Below are 19,505 nucleotides of genomic sequence, written 5' to 3' on the forward strand. Positions count from 1 at the left end.
TTAGCAGGCCTCTCTCTCAATCATAATTTCTTTAGCCTTAGAAAGAATTTTCTTATTTCGTGAGTAAAACCCTAGAAACTGGAAATGTTGACCACTTCATTGGGTAACTTTGAAGACAAAGCCACAGTCCCTTGGTAAAGAGAAAAAAACATAATTCATTTCCTATATAGTCTATCTACTATAGATAAACCTTGTACAGCCAAGATGAAGTCTGCCTTATAGTCACATTAGCTATTTATTAGGGGTTCATGGAGTTTACATTCCTTGGATGACCTGGATAAAGTCTAATTCCTTTCACAACCTTTAGAATTCTGAAGCATGTCTGACACAAAACAGAAACTGCAACAAAAACCAAATCAGGTTATAGAGTTATTCATCATGCCAAGCAACTTAAGGCAAGTCACAAAGTAAGTTGCACAACAGGAGCTTATTAATCAGTAAAACCCTGACGGCTCTATTTACCACAAAATTAATTTTCTGTGGAATCTGTTGGAGACTTTGCAGGGATTACCTGTTTGACACTCATGACAACTAATCCTGCTTCAGTAAAATTCCAAACTCATGCTGTAAAGAACAGATTTTCCAGTTGGGGTAACACCTCCTTCCTTGAAGAGCCTGAAGCTATGCCTCCCAAGACGACACATGGAGTGTGGCACACATGGTAACAGGGTCATATAACTGAACATGCTTGGATAGAGAACATTTATTAATAAGAGAAAAAGTTTACTGCCCTAATGACGCCATCTCTGAAACACAAGTCAACGTTCTGCTCAGTACACAAGCTCATTCTTGCACCTCATACTGCACTCTAAACTCTTCCTGTAAATTACAGTTTTCACCCAGCACAGAGGGCCAAGTACACTGGAGCACGAGAGGGTAAAAGAAGTGACACATACAGGGCTTACCCAGTTCTGTACTGAAAACCAAACAGTGAATGCTGGCTGAAATTCACCTCGGTCTGCATCCCCTGCTATACTACTACAGTAGCTGCTATTATAACGTCAGGATTTACAGACAGTTACCATACCACAGAAGCTGAAGTTATTTAATTGTTCCCTATTCTAAGTGTAGGGAAATAATTCGGTTTATCATATTGCACACTGTTCTCCCTTATAGTCTATCTACTATAGATAAATCTTGTATAGCCTAGAAGAAGTCTCACTTATGGTCACATTAGCTATTTATTCGGGGTTCATGGAGTTTACCCTCTCTCCCCCTTCTTTCTGGGGCAAGACTCTAAACCAGATGGTGTCAGTATGTAGCAAAAGCAGAATGACACCAGAACCACGTGAAGCCTTAAAAATCTGTCCACCCATGTCCCCCCAAAACTCTGGGAAGAATACCAGAGAAACATGAACTGTACCTGATATACGCCATGTACGTCACAGGACTTTCAGTAGAATTTACAGAGCACATTTCCATTTAGCAAGCACTGCCATCGAGAGCACCAGTACAGGACATGTTGCTGCTACTAGGATATATTCTAATACCAAGAGCAGGGCCGTTCCTAGGGGAGTGCGGGACATAGAAACTTGGCACCTATGTGGCTGGGGGGTGCTCCCCCCAGCTCCACCCAGGCGCCACCCCCATTCCACCCCTTCCCCCAAGACCCCGCCCCACCTCTTCCCTGCCCAGTTCTGCCCCCTCCCCCGAGCATGCTGCGCCCTTACTCCTCTCCCCTCCAAGCCAGCGCCTCCAGACACAGTGAAGAGCTTATCAGCGGGAGGCACTGGAGGGAGGGGGAGGTTGGTGGGGGGCTCCTCCTCGCCTGCCCATCACTTCCCCTCCCACCTCCTCATGAAGCACAGGGCCCCCCAAAGTGCAGGGCCCAGGGTGGTAGCCCCAATTTGCCGTACCCAAGGGATGGCTCTGACCAAGAGCAAAGAAAATGACACAAAAGGGAGCTGAATTGAGTAACAATTTACTTGAAGTGACCCTGATATTTCAGAAATTCAATGGCTTAATATTACAAAAGATAGTTCAGTTTCCTCTTCTCAAGAATGGGGTTTGAAATATTGTATTAGTCCTGTCTGGAATGAATTCAGTGTCATGTAATGCATCCTTAGCAATGTTTGGCTTGTGTGCATTTCCACTATCTGGATATTTAAAACCCAAGACCACCAACGATCAAGAATGTGAAATGCAACCACAGCATCTCTCGCTGGTATGTCATTTATTCCCAGTTGCTGCAAGAACATTTGCTGTGCAATGCCAGTCCAAAGCAAGGCAGCCTATCACAAAGCATGACATATAACCAGCCCTCCTATTTATCCTCTTTAAAAAAAGCTCTACTACTGTACTGCCAGACTTGAAGTAATCTTTGTGCATCAAGAAAGGAGAGAAGAAATCTAAATGAGGGTAGCTTAGAACTGCTGCAATTCCTTATAGTTAGGAATGAAGCCCAATGCCCTGAGGGAACTACAACTGTTACAGAATGCAGCAGATTGCCTGCTCACCAGCACAGATTACCAGGAACATATCACCTTAATTCATTACTCACTACACTTGGCTCCCCATTAAACAGGGTCTAGTTCAAGGCTGCTGTACTGATTTTCAGAGACCAGGTTGGTACTGGAGCTAGCTACCTCAGAGATCTCTTCTTCTATGACAATGACCTCACACAGCAGCAACTTGATTCAGTTAGGAAAAAAAGAAGCTGACAAAAGAGGGAAAGACTTATTCACACAGCAATTGCACCAAGACTGGATCCCATGGCCAGAGAAAAGAAGAATGAACACCACGCTTGATGCATTCAGAACTAAACAGATAAATCAGCTCAAGCTTACTATTGGCCAATGTCAAATTCCCGAGCAAGTTCATAGAGAAGCCAACCAAAGGCAAATTACAAGCTCATCTAATTGAAGCTAATGTTCTAGACCTGGAATAATCTTGATTCAGACCAGGATATTGAACTGAAACCACTTTAGTAGCACTGATGGATGATCTCCTCCTGCCAATGGATAGAGGGCAGACATTCATTCTCATTCTCCTGGAATTCTTGCAGCTTTCACCTGAGAGAAACGGCAAAAGTTCACGGTAATGTGCTAAAATGGTGTGAGCCCTCCTGGAGGGACATGTCCAATTCCCAAGGATGGGAAACTGCACCTCTACCTCAAGCCCCCTCACTTGTAGAGTCCCACAAGGATACATTTTTTCACCAGTCCTATTCAACATCTACATGCAACCACTAGGGGACTGATTAGACATGAATTCAAGTGCCAGCATATGCAGATGAGACACAACTCTGCTTATCCTTCACCACATCAACCACACCACTACTACTAAGATAGCCCAATGCCTGCAAGAGACCACTTCATGGATGAACAGCAGCTGGCTGAAGCTAAACCAGAATAAGAGAGAAGGATATTGGGCAAAGGAAAGCATTTGAGAAATTTGCCACCATTGTACGATCTCCTTTGGTTGAAGGTACACACCCATGCCTGATCAATCTGGTCGGTGGTTCAGGAGTAGTCTTGGATTCCTTGCTGACACGAAGCCCTCACATAGCAATATCCGCAAGTAACACTTCCCATCATCTCTGGTTGGCTTGCAGACTCCAGACACCTTTGCAAATCATGGCCTGGCCTTGGTTATTCACACCTTTGCATTGCTGTAGTATGGCAGGGAAGTGACAGTAGACCTGGGTATGAAATCTTCTGCACTTAGGAAATTCCAAGTAGTACAGAATACTGAACTGCATCTCCTCAGCAATGTGGACTACCGCGAGCACATCAGACCTATCGTCCTCTTTCTACACTGGCTTCTCATAGGATATTGAATCAAGTTCAAGGTCTCAGTCTTTAACTTTAAGGATCTCCCTTGTCTGGGCCCAGGATACCTAAAGCTCTGGGATGAAGACAATGGCTGACAACTTTGTTCCTCTGCCACTAGGGAATTCTCTACAATAAGGGTAAATGTTCTCTGTGCAGGACAGAGAACTTTCTTGGGGGCTGGTTTGAGACTGCGAAATGAAGTCTCCTGGAAACTAAGGACTATCACAAACCTCTTCACCTTCTGCTCCAAATGCAAAGTGCATTTCTTTGACCTTGTCTTCTCCAACATAAATACACCGCAAACGTATATTTTAAAAATATATATATTTACGCCCTACCAAAACAAGAGAAACAAACCTCTCTTCCATTTAGTGTCCCACTAATAGCCCTCTGAACACAGTAGCATCTTCTCATTTTATTTTTATTTATTTAAACTTCCAATAATATCTGTAAGCTTGTTCATGCTGCAAGGGTTGAAAGACAAGTTTGAGTTTACTTCAGTGGGAGATGCTCAGACACCACCCTACTGGAAACCCTATAAAAATGTAGAGGGGTATTATGCAGGTCCATATGAATCGTGTCTGGTGTTTGAGAACAAGGATATGATAGAATAATATCTTTAGCACGTAACAGAAATATTGTGGCTTATAGATTGGGATATTTTATATTTCGAGAAAAACTGAAAGTATACAATGCTACCCAGATAGGATTAGAACCTAGAATCTTTTCTGGGGAATAATGCACAAATACTGGATAAAATGATAGAAACAACAGTTAGGGTGACATGGTATGCAGGAATCCAGCCTTACTGCTGCGCTGCTGCCTTCAGAGCTGGGCAGCCAGAGAGTGGCAGCTGCTGACAGAGGGCCCAGCTCTGCAGCCAGCAGTACAGAAGTGCATGCGCGCATGTCAAGGTTCCTTCCCCACTCTGAACTCTAGGGTACAGATGTGGGGACCTGCATGAAAGACCCCCTAAGCTTATTCTTACCAGCTTAGGTTAAAAACTTCCTCAAGGTACAAACTTGGCCTTGTCCTTGAACCGTATGCTGCCGCCACCAAGCGTTTAAACAAAGAACAGGGAAAGAGCCCACTTGGAGACATCTTCCCCCAAAATATCCCCCCAAGCCCTACACCCCCTTTCCTGGGGACGGCTTGATAAGAATCCTCACCAATTTGCACAGATGAACACAGACCCAAACCCTTGGATCTTAAGAACAATGAAAAAATCAATCAGGTTCTTAAAAGAAGAATTTTAATTAAAGAAAAGGTAAAAGAATCACCTCTGTAAAATCTGGATGGTAAATACCTTACAGGGTAATCAGATTCAAAACAGAGAATCCCTCTAGGCAAAACCTTAAGTTACAAAAAGACACAAAAACAGGAATATACATTCCATCCAGCACAGCTTATTTTACCAGCCATTAAACAAAAGGAAATCCAACGCATTTCTAGCTAGATTACTTACTAATTTAACAGGAGTTGTGAGGCTGCATTCCTGATCTGTTCCCAGCAAAAGCATCACACAGACAGACCAAACCCCTTGTCCCCCCCCTCCAGATTTGAAAGAATCTTGTCCCCTCATTGGCCATTTTGGGTCAGGTGCCAGCGGGGATTCCTTAGCTTCTTAACCCTTTACAGGTGAAAGGATGTTGCCTCTGGCCAGGAGAGATTTTATAGTACTGTATACAGAAAAGGAGGTTACCCTTCCCTTTATATTTATGACAGCGCGTCTGCGTGCGCAGTTCGTCGGTTCAATGACAACGTTTTCATGCTCTCCCCTTTTGTGGATTCTGGAGTGACTCTGAAGTCCAAAGAGTGACGGGCATGCTCCTGAGCAGACTGGGCAGACAGTCATTGGTGAGCATCTTGGTAGCTACAGCAGTAGTAGGACGCTTTTTCCTTGCAGCTACCAATAGATTATTTCTGTCCTCTTCAAAGGCTTGAAAAGCTGAGTATTGTACGTCGCCATGCCAATCTATTTAACGCAGCCTTCTCAAGATCATCTGGTTTTATTGCACCAAAGAGTGTGCTGTTTTTGATGCTGTCCTTGTAGCACTTTCTGGGGCAGCCTTGATTCCGGTGTCTTTGTGCCAATTCTCCATTTAAATTTTTTCTGGGGAGTCGATATTCAGGCATCCCAATGATGTGCCCAACCCAGTGTAGTTGGGCTTTTATCAGCATGGCCTTGATGCTTATGGCATTTGATTTTTGAAGAACCTCCACGTTGGTAATTTTGTCCTGCCAGCAGATCCCCAAAATGGCACGCAGAGAACGCATATGGAAGGCCTCTAGCTGTTTAATATGCCATCTGTATGGTGTCCAAGTCTCACAGCAGTAGAGGAGAGATGTGAGCACAAAAGAATTATAAAGTTTTATTTTTGTTGAGAGGGTTATGTTGTGGGATTTCAGGACTTTGTTACATAAAACTTTCCTAATGACTGAGCAGCTTTCTGTATCCTGTTTGTGATCTCTGTCAAGAGACCCATCATGGGAGATGTTGCTGCCAACATAGGTAAAACTGTCAACTTGCTTTAGCTGGTTTCCACTAATGGATATGTTAGGTCGGGGATATGGCACAGCGCAGTGAAGATAATTGGTGCAACACCAGTCTTCTCCAGGCTGATTGTGAGGCCAAACAATTTTGATGTTTCAGCGAAGCGATCTATGATGCACTGGAGATCTCCGTGTGCGCGTGCTATGAGGGCACAATCATCCACAAAGAGTGCTTCTCTTAGCAGTAGTTCTGTTACTTTTGTTTTTGCTTTAAGCCTTGTAAGATTGAAAACTGAGCCGTCATGTCTGTATCTGATGTATATGCCTTTGTTGAGCCCATCTGTAGCATGGTTGAGAACTTGGGTGAAGAAGAGGTTCAACAGTACAGGGGGCAAGGACACAGCCTTGTTTGACTCCATTTGAAATGGAAAGAATTCAGTGAGATCTCCATTAAAAAGTACCTGACCTTGCATCCCCTCATGAAATAAACGAATGAGCTTTACCAGTTTTGGTGGGCAACCAACTTTGCGGAGGATCATCCATAATCCTTCTCTACTGACAGTATCAAATGCTTTTGTCAGATCGATGAAAACACTGAACAGAGTCATGTTTTGTTCGACACATTTTTCTTGTATTTGCCTGATACTGAAAATCGTTTCTATGGTGCTATGACCAGGTCTGAATCCGCACTGAGTCTCAGGTAGATTGGCTTCTGAGACAGATGAAATCAGTCGGTTCAAGAGGACACTAGCAAAGATTTTTCCAGTGACAGATAGGAGAGATCCCCCAAGGTAGTTATCACAGATCATTTTGCTACCTTTATTTTTAAATAAAGGAATAATTATGGCATCTTTCAAGTCTTGTGGCATTTCTTCACTGTCCCAGATGTCAGTAAGGATCTGGAGTGTTACCACCACTTTTGGACCCACAGATTTATATATTTCTGCCGGCATTCCATCTCTGCCCAAGGACTTTCCTGAGCTCATCAAACTGATTGCCTTTTCTATTGCTTCAAGTGAGGGTGGTGAGTCAAAGTGGTGCTAAATAGGCTTTTGAAGTATCTGATTAATAGCACTTGTTTCAACTGAGGACAGTCTGTTCCATAGTTGACTGAAATGTTCAACCCATCTCTGTTCCAGTAAGGTTGGCAATACCATACCTTGCTCTCCTTACTTCTGTGCTGCTGCTGGTGGGGCTCTGCCTTCAGAGCTGGGCTCCTGGCCAGCAGCCACCACTCTGCAGCTGCCCAGCTCTGAAGGCAGCGCCACTGCCAGCAGCAGTGAAGAAGTAAAGGTAGCAGTACCGCAACGCCCCCCTACAATAACCTTGTGACCCGCCCATGACTCCTTTTTGGGTCAGGACTCCTATACTGTGAAATTTCAGATTTAAATAGCTGAAATCATGAAATATATGATTTTTTAAATCCCATGATTGTGAAATTGACCAAAATAGATCATGAATTAGGTAGGGCCCTAAATATATGTAATTTTATGCCAATAGCTGCATCTCATTTATCTCAAGATCACTTTTACTTCAAGCAAGCCTGGATTTAGTACTGGGCTACCTGAAAAACCAAGACATGGATCTGGAAACAGTGTATTCCTGACTCCTACCTTCAGAGGTTTTCCAGCGTTTCCATAGATCCTCAATGGTGATATGTTTGTCTTCTCTGTGCAGATGGCTGTGTTTATTGGAAGCATCTTTATATTTCATGTCTTCTCTGATAAACTGAGAAAGAAAAAGAAAGTTTGGTTAAATTCTAACAGCAAACAAGCCCAGTTCTTAACAGGGAAACTGGAAGTAGATCAGTAGAGATGCTTTTTGCATCTGCCCTGTACAAATGGCACAATTTAGTTAAGCCTCTAAAGTAGTCAACCTACATAATTAATTCAACATTCTTATAAATTTTGAATTGGAATGTACTAAACCCTGGGAAAACAATGTTGCACTTGTGAGGCTATTAGTCAAATTTAACAGTGTGGTTAACGTACTCCAAAGATTAACAGCTAGTCACCACAAACATCCTATCTCATGCTTTTATGTTCTATGGACATTCACCTCTCTAAAGGCAAGCCCACATGATAGGGTTTGAAAGTGTGCCAGTTCTTTATAAATCAGCAATTATTTGTCCATCTTGAATCCCGCTATACCAGTTAAATGAAACTAATAGTTAGCTTTCTCCCACGCCTCAAAGACTTTTGACTAGACAGCAAAAGATCATGTTCTGCCTCATTTGTTAACATACAATTCATCTTCAGCCCTGGGTTTATTTTTTTTTGTGATGCATGATCAAGAGAATGGTTATATTCCATGCACATAAATAGTACATAGTAAACCTACAATTTGCAATAATGTACAAGAAGCCTTTGGCAAAATCCTAACACGTGAATGTTAGTAAGTACATAAAATTTGTTAAAAAGTGGGATTTTATGAATCAGCGTATTTTGCTCATTTATGTGTACCACAGTCATTTAGTTTAATACTTCAAAATCACTAGTAAATAGGTACTAAAACCATTTACCAGACATGTACAAGCAAGAAAAATTAAGGTGAGGGCTGCTGTGATCATTTGGCCTACCAGTTTACCCTAATTGTAGGCTCAATTGCAAAAAGTATATGAAATTTCATACAATGTTAGAATAATCTATAAATGCTGGTGGGAACATGTATGAAAGGGAGACAGAAAGACTAAATTAGTCAAAACAAAAAGAGCCAAGTTAATATGATTAAAGGACTATGTTAAAATCATGCTTGGTAAAAAGATGTGGAATCTGAAATTAATGAGCCAAAATTGCTGTGTTGGATATTAGGCCTAATTGGTGCACAAAATAATGCGGTGATGGGCTATTCCAACCATTGTTCCCTTTATGGGTCCTTAAAGAAAGACTCTGTGGGAAGAATAAGGGGAAGGACACACAGAGGTTACTGAAGCAAGCTTCACCATCATGGCTGTTACCACCACCATTTCTTGGGAGCCCTGGCCTTCATTCCCTGTGATCCTGAAAGATGCCCTGACCAGGCTGGGCCACAGAGAGGTATCCAGATGACATCAGGATCCCTACCAGAAGGGTAGTCTATTATGTTTTGTCAAGGTCCAAAGTTCTTGGTCAAGGTACAGTCAAGGACCAGAAACCAGAGAAAATAATTTTTTAAAAAATAAGTAAATTAGAAGATTTCAAGGTCCGTTCAAAAGCATATGGCAGTTCGGCTTTGGCCTGCGGTCCGCCTATTGACTATCTCTGCTCTACCAGATCCAGCTGAATCCCAATCAGCAGCTGAGATGAAACGGGATTGGACTTTAACAGCAGCAGATATAACAGCAGCTCCAGCCCATCTCAAATAACTTCTCTTTTCCACAAAAGAGGAGCTATTAACATCTTTGATACCATCTAAGACTGTCAAACAATGGGGATTCTCCTTCTGAAAACTCTCTCCAGCTAAAGGGAAAGGGAACAAGAAATGCTATTAAAATGAAAGCCATACTTTATACTTGACATACAGTTTCTCCTTCTCTTCTTTATCTTTAATAAAAGGTTTAAAAGATTTTTAGTGGTGTTTGTGCCATCGTACCAAGCAGGCTGACATCTCTGTATAACAAACCCCAGACTGTAATACTGTTTAATGCTGGACACTGACTGGGTTGTTAACACCTTTGGCCCATATATTCTATCTTGGGGCATGTCTTCACTAGCAACGTTAAAGCGGTGTGTAGTCGCAGCGCCAGCGCTGGGAGAGAGCTATAGAAAACCCACCTCCACGAGGGGAATACCTCCCAGCGCTGGTGCACTGTCTACACTGGCACTTAACAGCGCTGAAACTTGCAGCACTCAGGGGTGTGTTTTTTCACACCCCTGAGCAAGAAAATTGCAGCGCTGTAAAGTGCCAGTGTAGGCTTCCCTAAATTAATTCAGCAAGGCTGGCAGCAATGTCCTAGTGAAAACCCCTGCTGGCTCCAGTGCACTCTGGGTGCTCTAGGGAAGAAAATGAGCTACATCCACTGCAGCTCCTCCCAGCAGCTAGGTGGGGGAGAGGGGAAGAGGACGAGCTTCTAATAGCTCATGACTGGCCAGGGTTAGCAGAGGCCATCACTGATGCTCCAAGCTCTTTGGCTGGTTCCAGAGTAGGGGTCCAGACACCATTGCTGCTGCTTCAGGGCTGGCGAGGAGACTGGATGCCTCTGAGCTGCCCTTTTCTTCCTCTCTCGCACCACCTCTTTTTCTGCATGTGGAATGATGACAGAGCTCAAGTTTAACAAGCCTGTGCGTGAAAGGGAGTGAAAATGGAAGGAGGTGAACAGTGAGGGGTGGGGTGAAGGTGGCAGCAAGTGTGAGGTATGGAATGGATGGAGGGAAGAATGAAAGGCCAAGATGGAATGAGGGAAGAAAGAGTAATATGGCAAAACATGGGAGTCAGAGAGTGTGTTCATTAGGTTGAAATCAGAGTTGGGGCAGCCATTAATTTCACAAGGGGGTGGGGAGAGGGGAACACTTGGTAGCCCGCCCCACTTCCTTGAAACAGGGGTTCTATGTATACGGGTCCTTGCCAACATCACTCCGGCAAACAACTCGGGGGGCGGGGGAGGGAGGAGGGGAACCTCACTAATGACACCTCAAAGCTATATTGATGTGGTGAGTACTCCACACAGTCCTCTTGTGCAGTATGTCCTCTGTTCAGCTGGGAGCAGGCAGAGTCCTCCCTTCTCCATGATAAGACCAGTCCTTCATGAGTGGCACCCTACCACTAAAACACCAAGCAGGGGACAAGAGGGAAAGAACACAGCGCAGGGCCATCGGGCTGTGGTGCAATGAGGTGCCCAAGGGAGGGTGTGCCTGGTGTCTCCAATTCCTTTAATCTGGCCAAGAGGAAAGAATCTGTCATTTAAGTCCTTTGTAAAAGGGCCCAGTCTGCCCACTTTTACCCTGAGACCAACACTTCTGGAGGGAGAAAAGAAATCAGGAGAAAGATACAAACACAAGGCAGCAGCTCTTTCAAGAAGATAAAATGGAAAATGGGAGAAAAGGAGGTCTATGACAGGAGTAATTGCCAGCAAGCAATTTCCCTGTGTAAATTCCTGCTCTGACATCCTACAAAGAGAAATGGAGTCAAAGACATAACTGAGGTTGCATGCAGGGAAAGGTTTTCCTCTGGGGTTGAGGTCAATTGCCATATCTCATTGTAGGAACAAGCAAACATCTCAGGCTCTTCCACACTTGGGGATGATCTTGCAGACCAGAATGATGAAAGCCCTGCTGAACTTTGTCTCAAGTCTTAGCTGTCGCCCTCACTCTGATCAGAGCAGTTCTGTATCCTTTGGTCCACTATGTGGCCTGTGAGAGAATCTGCCCCTTCGGTCCCTACAATCTTTACGTCTGGCCATATGGTTACTGTTTCCTGAAGGAATCCTTTCACTCCTATTATAGTTCCTCATTTGCCGCACATCATGGTGACTTTTCCCTTCCCTACGCTTTCATATAGACGAGAGAATGGTGTTTGGAGGCAAGATTTAAGTTCATTAGGAACTGGAGAATGTTTTGGGAAAGGAGGAGCCCACAGGAAAGATGGGCTCCAGCTAAACAAACCGAATCAGATTGTTGAACTGTAAAATTTAAAAGGTTGAAGAAAGGACTGGAGGAAAGCTGACAGATGCAAAGGTGCGCATGGTTTGGACAGGGACATCCATTAGAGGAGGATTTATTAAAGAGGATACTGTATATCCTAGTAAAGAGGAGGGGATAGAAGTTGATAAAGTACAGGCAGAAACTGAAGAGAAATAGACAAATGGAAAAAAAAAGTCCCATTCAATAACATCACATGAAGGCAGATAGACAATTTGTCAATATTTAGTTAAGCGCTTGCATACAAATGCTAGAAGTCTAAGATCAATTAACTTTAGTGCCTGGTATTAAATGAGGATATTGATATAACAGGAATCACAGAAACTTAGTGGAATGATGATAATCTATGGGACACAGGAATATCAGGATACAAAATATGTAGGAATGACCGTAGGTCTTGTGGGTGGAGCACTGCCACTGTATGTGAAAGAAAGCATACCATCAAATATAGTAAAAATCTTAAACGCCTCAAACTGTACCACAGAATCTCTATGTATATAAATGTCATGCTTCAAAAAGAGTATAGCAGTCAGAATATTCTACCACCCATCTGACTAGGATATTGAAATCACTGTGAAATGCTCAGGGAAATTAGAGCCTACAAAAGCAAAAAAACCACAACAGTGGGGGAATTTAAACTATCCCTATTTTGACGAGGTACGTGTCACCTCAGGATGTGACGCAGAGATAAAATTTCTACACACCTGAATGACACACCTGGAGCACCTAGTCCTGGAACCCACAATGCGAGAGGCAATTCTTGATTTAGTCCTCAGTGGAGCACAGGATCTGGTCTAAGAATTGAACATAGCCGAACTGCTTGGCAACAACCACCATAACGTAATTAAATTTAACATACTTGCAAGGGCGAAAATACCAAAGAAACCCATCACAATAGCATTTAACTTCAAAAAGGGAACTACACAAAAAATGAGGAAGATAGGTAAACAGAAATTTAAAAAGAACAGTCAAGTGTGAAATGCCTGAAAGCTGCAGGGAAACTTTTAAACACTACCATAATAGAGACTCAAGCTACAAATATACCCAAAATTCAACAACAGTAAGAGGATCAAAAATATGCCACCAGGGCTAACCAAAGTAAACGAAGCCAAAAGACATCCTTTAAAAAGTGGAAGTCAACTCCTACAGAGAAAAATAGGAAGGAGCACAAACTCTGGCAGGCCAAGGGTGAAACTAAACAGGAAAAAAAAAATTTAAGTACATCAGAAGCAGGTAGCCTGCCAAATCATCAACAGAGACAGTGGATGATCAAGGTGCTAGAAGACCACTCAAGGAAGACCAAGTCATTGCAGAGAAGCTAAATGAATTCTTTGCTTTGGTCTTCACTGCACAGGACACGAGGGAGATTCCCACTCCTGAGCCTTTCTTTTTAGGTGATAAATCTGAGAAAATGTCCCAGACTGAGGTGTCAATAGAGAACATTTTGGAACAAACTGATAAAATCATGAGTCACCAGGACCAAATGACATTCATCCGAGAGTTCTGAAGGAACTCAAATATGAAATTGCAAAACTGTGGCATGTAACCTGTGGCTTAAATCAGCCTCTGGACCAGATGACTGGCAGATAGCTAATGTGACACCAATTTTTTAAAAAGGCTCCAGAGTCGATCTGACAATTACAGGCCGGTGAGCCTAACTTCAATACCAGGAAATTGGTTAAGCTATAGTAAGGAACAGAATTATCAGACACATAAATGAACAGGATATGTTAGGGAAAGAGTCAATGTGGCTTTTGTAAAGGGAAATCATGCCTCACCAATCTATAAGAACTCTTTGAGGCGGGTCAACACACACGTGGATAAGAGTGATCCAGTCGATATAGTGTACTCCAACTTTCAGACAAGGTCCCTCACCAAAGGCTCTTAAGCAAAATAAGTAGTCATGAGATAAAAAGGAAACAGTGTAGAATGAATGGTCAGTTTTCTCAATGGAGAGGGGTAAATAGCAGGGTCCCCCAAGGATTTGTACTGGGACCTGTGCTGTTCAACATATTCATAAATGATCTCAAAAAAGGGGTGAACAGTGAGGTGACAAGGTTTGCACCCAACACTAAATTACTCAAGATACTTAAGTCCAACGCTGGCTGTAAAGAGTTAAAGGGATTTCATTAAACTGGGTGACTGAACAACGAAACGGCAGACAAAATTCAACATTGATAAATGCAAAATAATGCACATTGGAAAACAATCTCAATTATACACACAAAATGATGGGGTCTAAATTAGCTGTTACGACTCTAGAAAGATTTTGGGAGTCATCAGAGGAATAGTTCTCTGAAGACATCTGCTCAATGTGCAGTAGTAAAAAAAAGCTAACAGAACATTAGGAACAAGATACACAGTAAGAAAATATTACAACGCCACTATATAAATCCATGGTATGCCCACAGTCACCCCATCTCCAAAAAAAAAAAAATCTTAAAATTGGAAAAGGTGCAGAGAAGGGCAAAAAAAATTAGGGGTATGAAAGAGCTTCCATATGAGGAGAGGTTAAAAAGACGGGGACTTCAGTTTAAAAAAGAGGGGGATGTGACAGAGGTCTATAAAATCATGTATCTTGTGGAGAAAGTGAATAAGGAAGTGTTATTTACCCCTTCACATAATACAAGAATTAGAAGTCACCCAAATGAAATTAATAGGAAGAAGGTTTAAAAACAAAGGAAAAGAAGTATTTCTTTACATAATACACAGTCTACCTATGGAACTTGTTGCTGGGGATGCTGTGAAGACCAAAAGTATAACTGGGTCCAAAAAAGAATTAGAGAAGTTCATAAAGGACAGGTCCATCAACGGCAATTAACCAAGATGGTCAGGGATGCACCACGCTCTGGGTGTCCCTAAACCTCTATCGGAAGCTGGGACTGGACAATAGGGAATGGATCACTTGGTAACTGCCTTGTTCTGTTCATTCCCTCTGAAATATCTGTCACCAGCCTCTGTCAAAGGATGGGATATTGGCCTAAATGGACCACCGGTCTGACCCAGTATGGCTGTTCTTATGCTCCTATGTTCTTACATGTCAGCCTCTCAGGATGGGGCACTTACGTGGGCTCCCCCTCTTCGGAAAGAGGACATGATCCCCTTCTGAACAGACAGCATCAGTTTGCTCGAGCATTGATCCAACTTGTGGCCATGTGAAGCCCTGCTTCTTCACAAGAAAATAAACTGGCTTTAATGTGAAGGGTGCGGTTGCTTGGATAAATCCTCAGTTTTCCGTTTGGGCTGTTTATTTCTTTGCCTAGGATTAAAGGACTTCACATCAGTACTTCCTCTCCCTGTCTTGCCTGCAGCAACCTTTGCTTTTATCTATTATTTTGTAGTTTACTTCTGCCATGTGTGTTTAGTACTACTCCAATTATCACCCACAAAATATAAACACAGGTGATCTAAAGTGGACAAAGTCAGTTGTATGAGGAGTAAAGAGCTGCCTGGCATTGGCATACTAAGATGCTATGTTGTGTTGCTGGGTTTTGGTTTTTTTGGTGCATGATAGTGAAGAGGACAGATGGGTTTTTGAGAACTATTTTTAAAGTGTGTTTGACTAAAAAGCCACTGGGTGAGAAGCAGGGAGATCGAGATAAAGATCATGTTTTTAAACAGCCAGAATTTTAAAAACAAGTTGTTTATAGGGATATTCTTACACACACTTTTAAAAATTAGAGAGTGAATTTACAGGCATGTGTGTCAAAAACTACGGTCACCATAAAATGTAGTTACTTAAAAATACTGAAGTTTGTCTGCCCAGCCAGTTCAATTTACTAAGAATACACCAGCATTGCACATCAATGTCACTCATCACAGCATGATTACTGTATACTGTACTATAGCCTTATAGACAAGTATGAATTAAGTTGAAAAATCTTATATCCTGGAATGGTTCCTGGTATTATCCAGTTTTCAATACTTGGAGCGAAATAACTGTGGAAGTATTGCACCCATCTTTTAAAGTCACTGTGCCCACTACCTAGAACAGGATATCCTCAGTTATTTCTTGTAAGTTAATAGTTCAGAACCGGAAATCTTCCTTTGCAACTGTCTATTCCTAAGTCAATTATTAATAATAAAATTGAAGCTTTATTTTGCATTGCATCTTTCATATAAACTTACATTCCAAGCCACTCTGGAGAATTAAACTACAAAGAAAACAGCAGTATGATAAAAATTAAAAGGTAAGTGCGAGGGGAAATAATACACACACACACACACACAATTCATAATTCATTCTCAGCTATGATCTGAAATGATACAGCAAACTGATCAGGTGGAAGAGATCTAGTAATTAAAAATGGCCCGACTGTGCGGACAAAGAGAGCGATCAACCATTGCTAGCCAAGAAGAGAGAAGAGAGTAAAGGTAGGAGACATATGCAAGGTCAATTGGAGTAAAGGTCACAGAGTTAAACAATTTTGAGAACAATTTGAACTGGATACTAGAAAAAACAGAGAGCAAATGGAGATGTTTGAGGTGGAGAGCGATGTTATCAGGCTACTTTGTATGCGACAGAACCAGACAACTCTCTACACTTCATGAAACACTGAAATTTGTGAAAGTCTTATGGAAGCAAGTTGCATTACACAACCAGGGGATGGTAAATATTGAAGATGAGGATTTTAGAGATGGTACTGAGACAGTGACTTCAATAAGGAGAATTATACCTTGCCCAAAAATATGGAACTGGTGGCAGGCACATCTTTAGATGACAGTGAAGGCAAGGGGAAGCTATCAGCTGAGAAGGGAAACAGATAAAGTTATGGTTGACGTGCAATGGCTTTCTCAAATTTAGATTGGGAGGCTGGCCTGCAACTTTCACCAGTTCACGGGTTATGTTTTCTTTAGGAATATAGCAGCAAATGCATGGAATGGTTCAGCAGTGCCCTGAAACAGATTATAGGTGCCATGACAGAGGAATAACGAGAAGATACCCATGTCAAAACCACATCTGCTTCTCTAGTAGCTTGAAATTTTTTCACCCATGTTAACCTGTTCGCCCTGATTTACTGACCAAAGTCCATCTGAGTAAACATATTACCTATTTAAAATGCTCTCTGTAATTTCAATTGAGGAAGTTCCCCCTGCCCACTTCTTCTCCTTTACAAAGCATTTCAGTGCTTAATGAGTGATCCCAATAGAACAAGTATGCAGTTCTCTGGAAAACCTCCTTGAAAGGAAGGTGCTATATCAGAGGTGGGCAAACTACGGCCTGTGGGCCACATCTGGCTCGCGGGACCATCCTGCCAGGTCCCTGAGCGCCTGGCCCAGAAAGGCTAGCTCCTGGCCTTTCCCTGCTGTTCCCCCACAGCTGCGCGGGCAGTGCTCTGGGTGGCGGGGCTGCGCGTGTTGGATCATATTAAAGAAGTTCTGTATTAAAATCACAAATGAGTTTGATTCCCCATAGTTTAAATTCCAGGGTATTACTAATTAAGAGGTCTCTTGGTTTTTGGTACTGTTTCTCTCCCTCTCTGTGTGAAACTTGCAAGCTGCTAACTGTGTTAGTACAAGGCGAAAGATTTATAAGACAGAGTCTGTTCTCAAAGCAAGTCTTTGTAACAACAACTACTCACACAGAGAGAGACTCAAAGCAATACTCTAACAACAGAAACAGCACCCAGAGACTCCCCGCCCTTTTGTTGTATTCATCTCGCTTTGTTAACAATTGTGATTAAAATAGAGATAGAGGATGTATGTGGATGGATGCTTGGTGTGGATAATAACTGAATGATCAGGGAGGTGCCAGCCTAAGAATTCAGTGTCCATTGGCTGAAGAAGGCGTCAAGTGGAAATAACCAGAGGACCCCCGGAGGGCAGACTGGAATCCACCCAACAGCCTCAAGAATGGGAGAACCAAAGAACAAGATAACATCTGGCAGCACGGAGCTGTCAGGAATGTGCCATCTGCTGATTGATTCAGCAACAGCATGATGAAGCAATTCCCATAGACTGGCACAGGAAGAAATTCCTATAAAAATGGACTCTAGAAAGTGAGAACTTTGGGGTCTGATTCTGCAAACCAACTTCCAGGAGCGTCAGATGGATATCTGACAAGGCCCTGCTCCCTCCTCATGTCCAGGCCACCTGGCCAGTGGCTTGGCATGAGCAACTCTAAGGCTGGTAACTATGATAACAAGCTTGCAGAACCTGTGTGCGTGTGTGTGAGAATGAATGTGTGAATAAACATGAAATCAAATGGAATGTTATAGCTATAACTAACTGCTTACTATGATTCCTTCTGTATTCACAATAAACGTGTCATTTTGCCTTTTCCCCTTTAATAAGAGCCCGCTGGTTTTTATTTTATTGGTATAACACGCGCTCCTGCAGGGCAGTGCGGCAGAGTGTCTGGCTCCAGCTGGGCTGAGCAGCAGCTGCCAGACATGCTGCTCTGAGCAGCATGGTAAGGGGGCTGGGGAGCAGGGGGCGGTTGGATGGGGTGGAGGTTCTGAGAGGGACAGGGGGGTTAGATAGGGGGTGGTCAGGGGACAAGGAGCAGGTGGTGGGGGAGGGGGTTTGATGGGTCGGGGGTTCTGAGGGGGACAGTCAGGGGGCAGGAAGTGGGAGGGGGTGGATAGGGGGCAGGGGCCAGGGGCCAGGCTGTTTGGAGAGGCACAGCCTTCCCTACCCGGACCTCCATACAATTTCGCACCAAAAAGTTTGCCCACCCCTGTGCTATATAGTTATTTGCACCTACATTCATGGCTTTAAATCTCCCACACAACTCCACAGATTTCACTTTTTTCCAAAAGCCCCACAATTCTTGATCTCCCCAAATGGCAGAGTCCCACTCAGGGAAAATAGCCTGGAGGCAACAGCGAGTGGACTCTCTCACTGCTCCAATCAATTCAGTGCAAGGATACCAAGGTAAGAGGCATCTTGTAAACAGACAGACATCTGGAAATGATGGCCTGAGGAAGCTGTTAGGCCAGAAGCAGCTTAAGAATGTCTCTTCCAGCATCAATGCCCAGCCACTCTGAGGAGGAGAGTTACTAATGATTTCTCTATTCCTCTGTATCTATATCCACACAGAAAATCTGCCCCATTATCTAGTCACTTTTTTTTTTTTTTTGGGTAAAAGGTTTACATAATACATGAAAAAAATCAGATTCAGCAGCTGTTCACCACCACATAATCAAAGAATTAAAAACCCACCCTTCCCAAATATGCTAGTCCTCAAGCATCTCCCAGTGCTAGAGCTTTGAGTTACTTTGGCCTCAACAGCACTGCAAACTTGTGGCATACCACACTAACAAAACAAAAAAAGAAGAGCTGAAAAGCATTCTTGCCATTTCACTGACAAAACTGAAACTGCTGCAGGCAGAGACTAGGAGAACTCTGTCCCCTCTGTCACCACTCAGCACCTTGTATAGCGGATCTTCAAAGTACCAGCAAACTGCTGTTTCTGAGAAACAGCTTCTTACTCCTTGTGCCACAAAGTCAAACTCCCCCACCACAAGAAGCCCATCATCCTTCCACCCCCTCAATCCCTACCCACGCTGACCATTAATGGACACATCTAATTCTGTCACTTCCACCTCTCTTCACAAGGCAGCCACCATCTGAATCGTCCGTCCCTGCCAGGCACCAAACTCCACAGATGACGATCCAAGTG

The 19,505-nt window shown here is 43.1% G+C and overlaps 1 protein-coding gene across 3 annotated transcripts in view; it reads right to left on the reverse strand.

Moving 5' to 3' along the window:
- Positions 1-19,505, reverse strand: part of STIM2 (stromal interaction molecule 2) — a 140,123-nt gene that overhangs the window by 29,916 nt on the left and 90,702 nt on the right. For all 3 annotated transcript variants that reach the window (XM_074951574.1, XM_074951576.1, XM_074951575.1), the window contains exon 3: positions 7,880-7,994. In XM_074951574.1, coding sequence (XP_074807675.1) covers positions 7,880-7,994 — 115 coding nt within the window. The remainder of the gene's footprint in view (positions 1-7,879; positions 7,995-19,505) is intronic.

The sequence above is a fragment of the Natator depressus genome, chromosome 4 (genome assembly GCF_965152275.1).
Source record: "Natator depressus isolate rNatDep1 chromosome 4, rNatDep2.hap1, whole genome shotgun sequence".
In the NCBI taxonomy this organism is placed as follows: Eukaryota; Metazoa; Chordata; order Testudines; family Cheloniidae; genus Natator; species Natator depressus.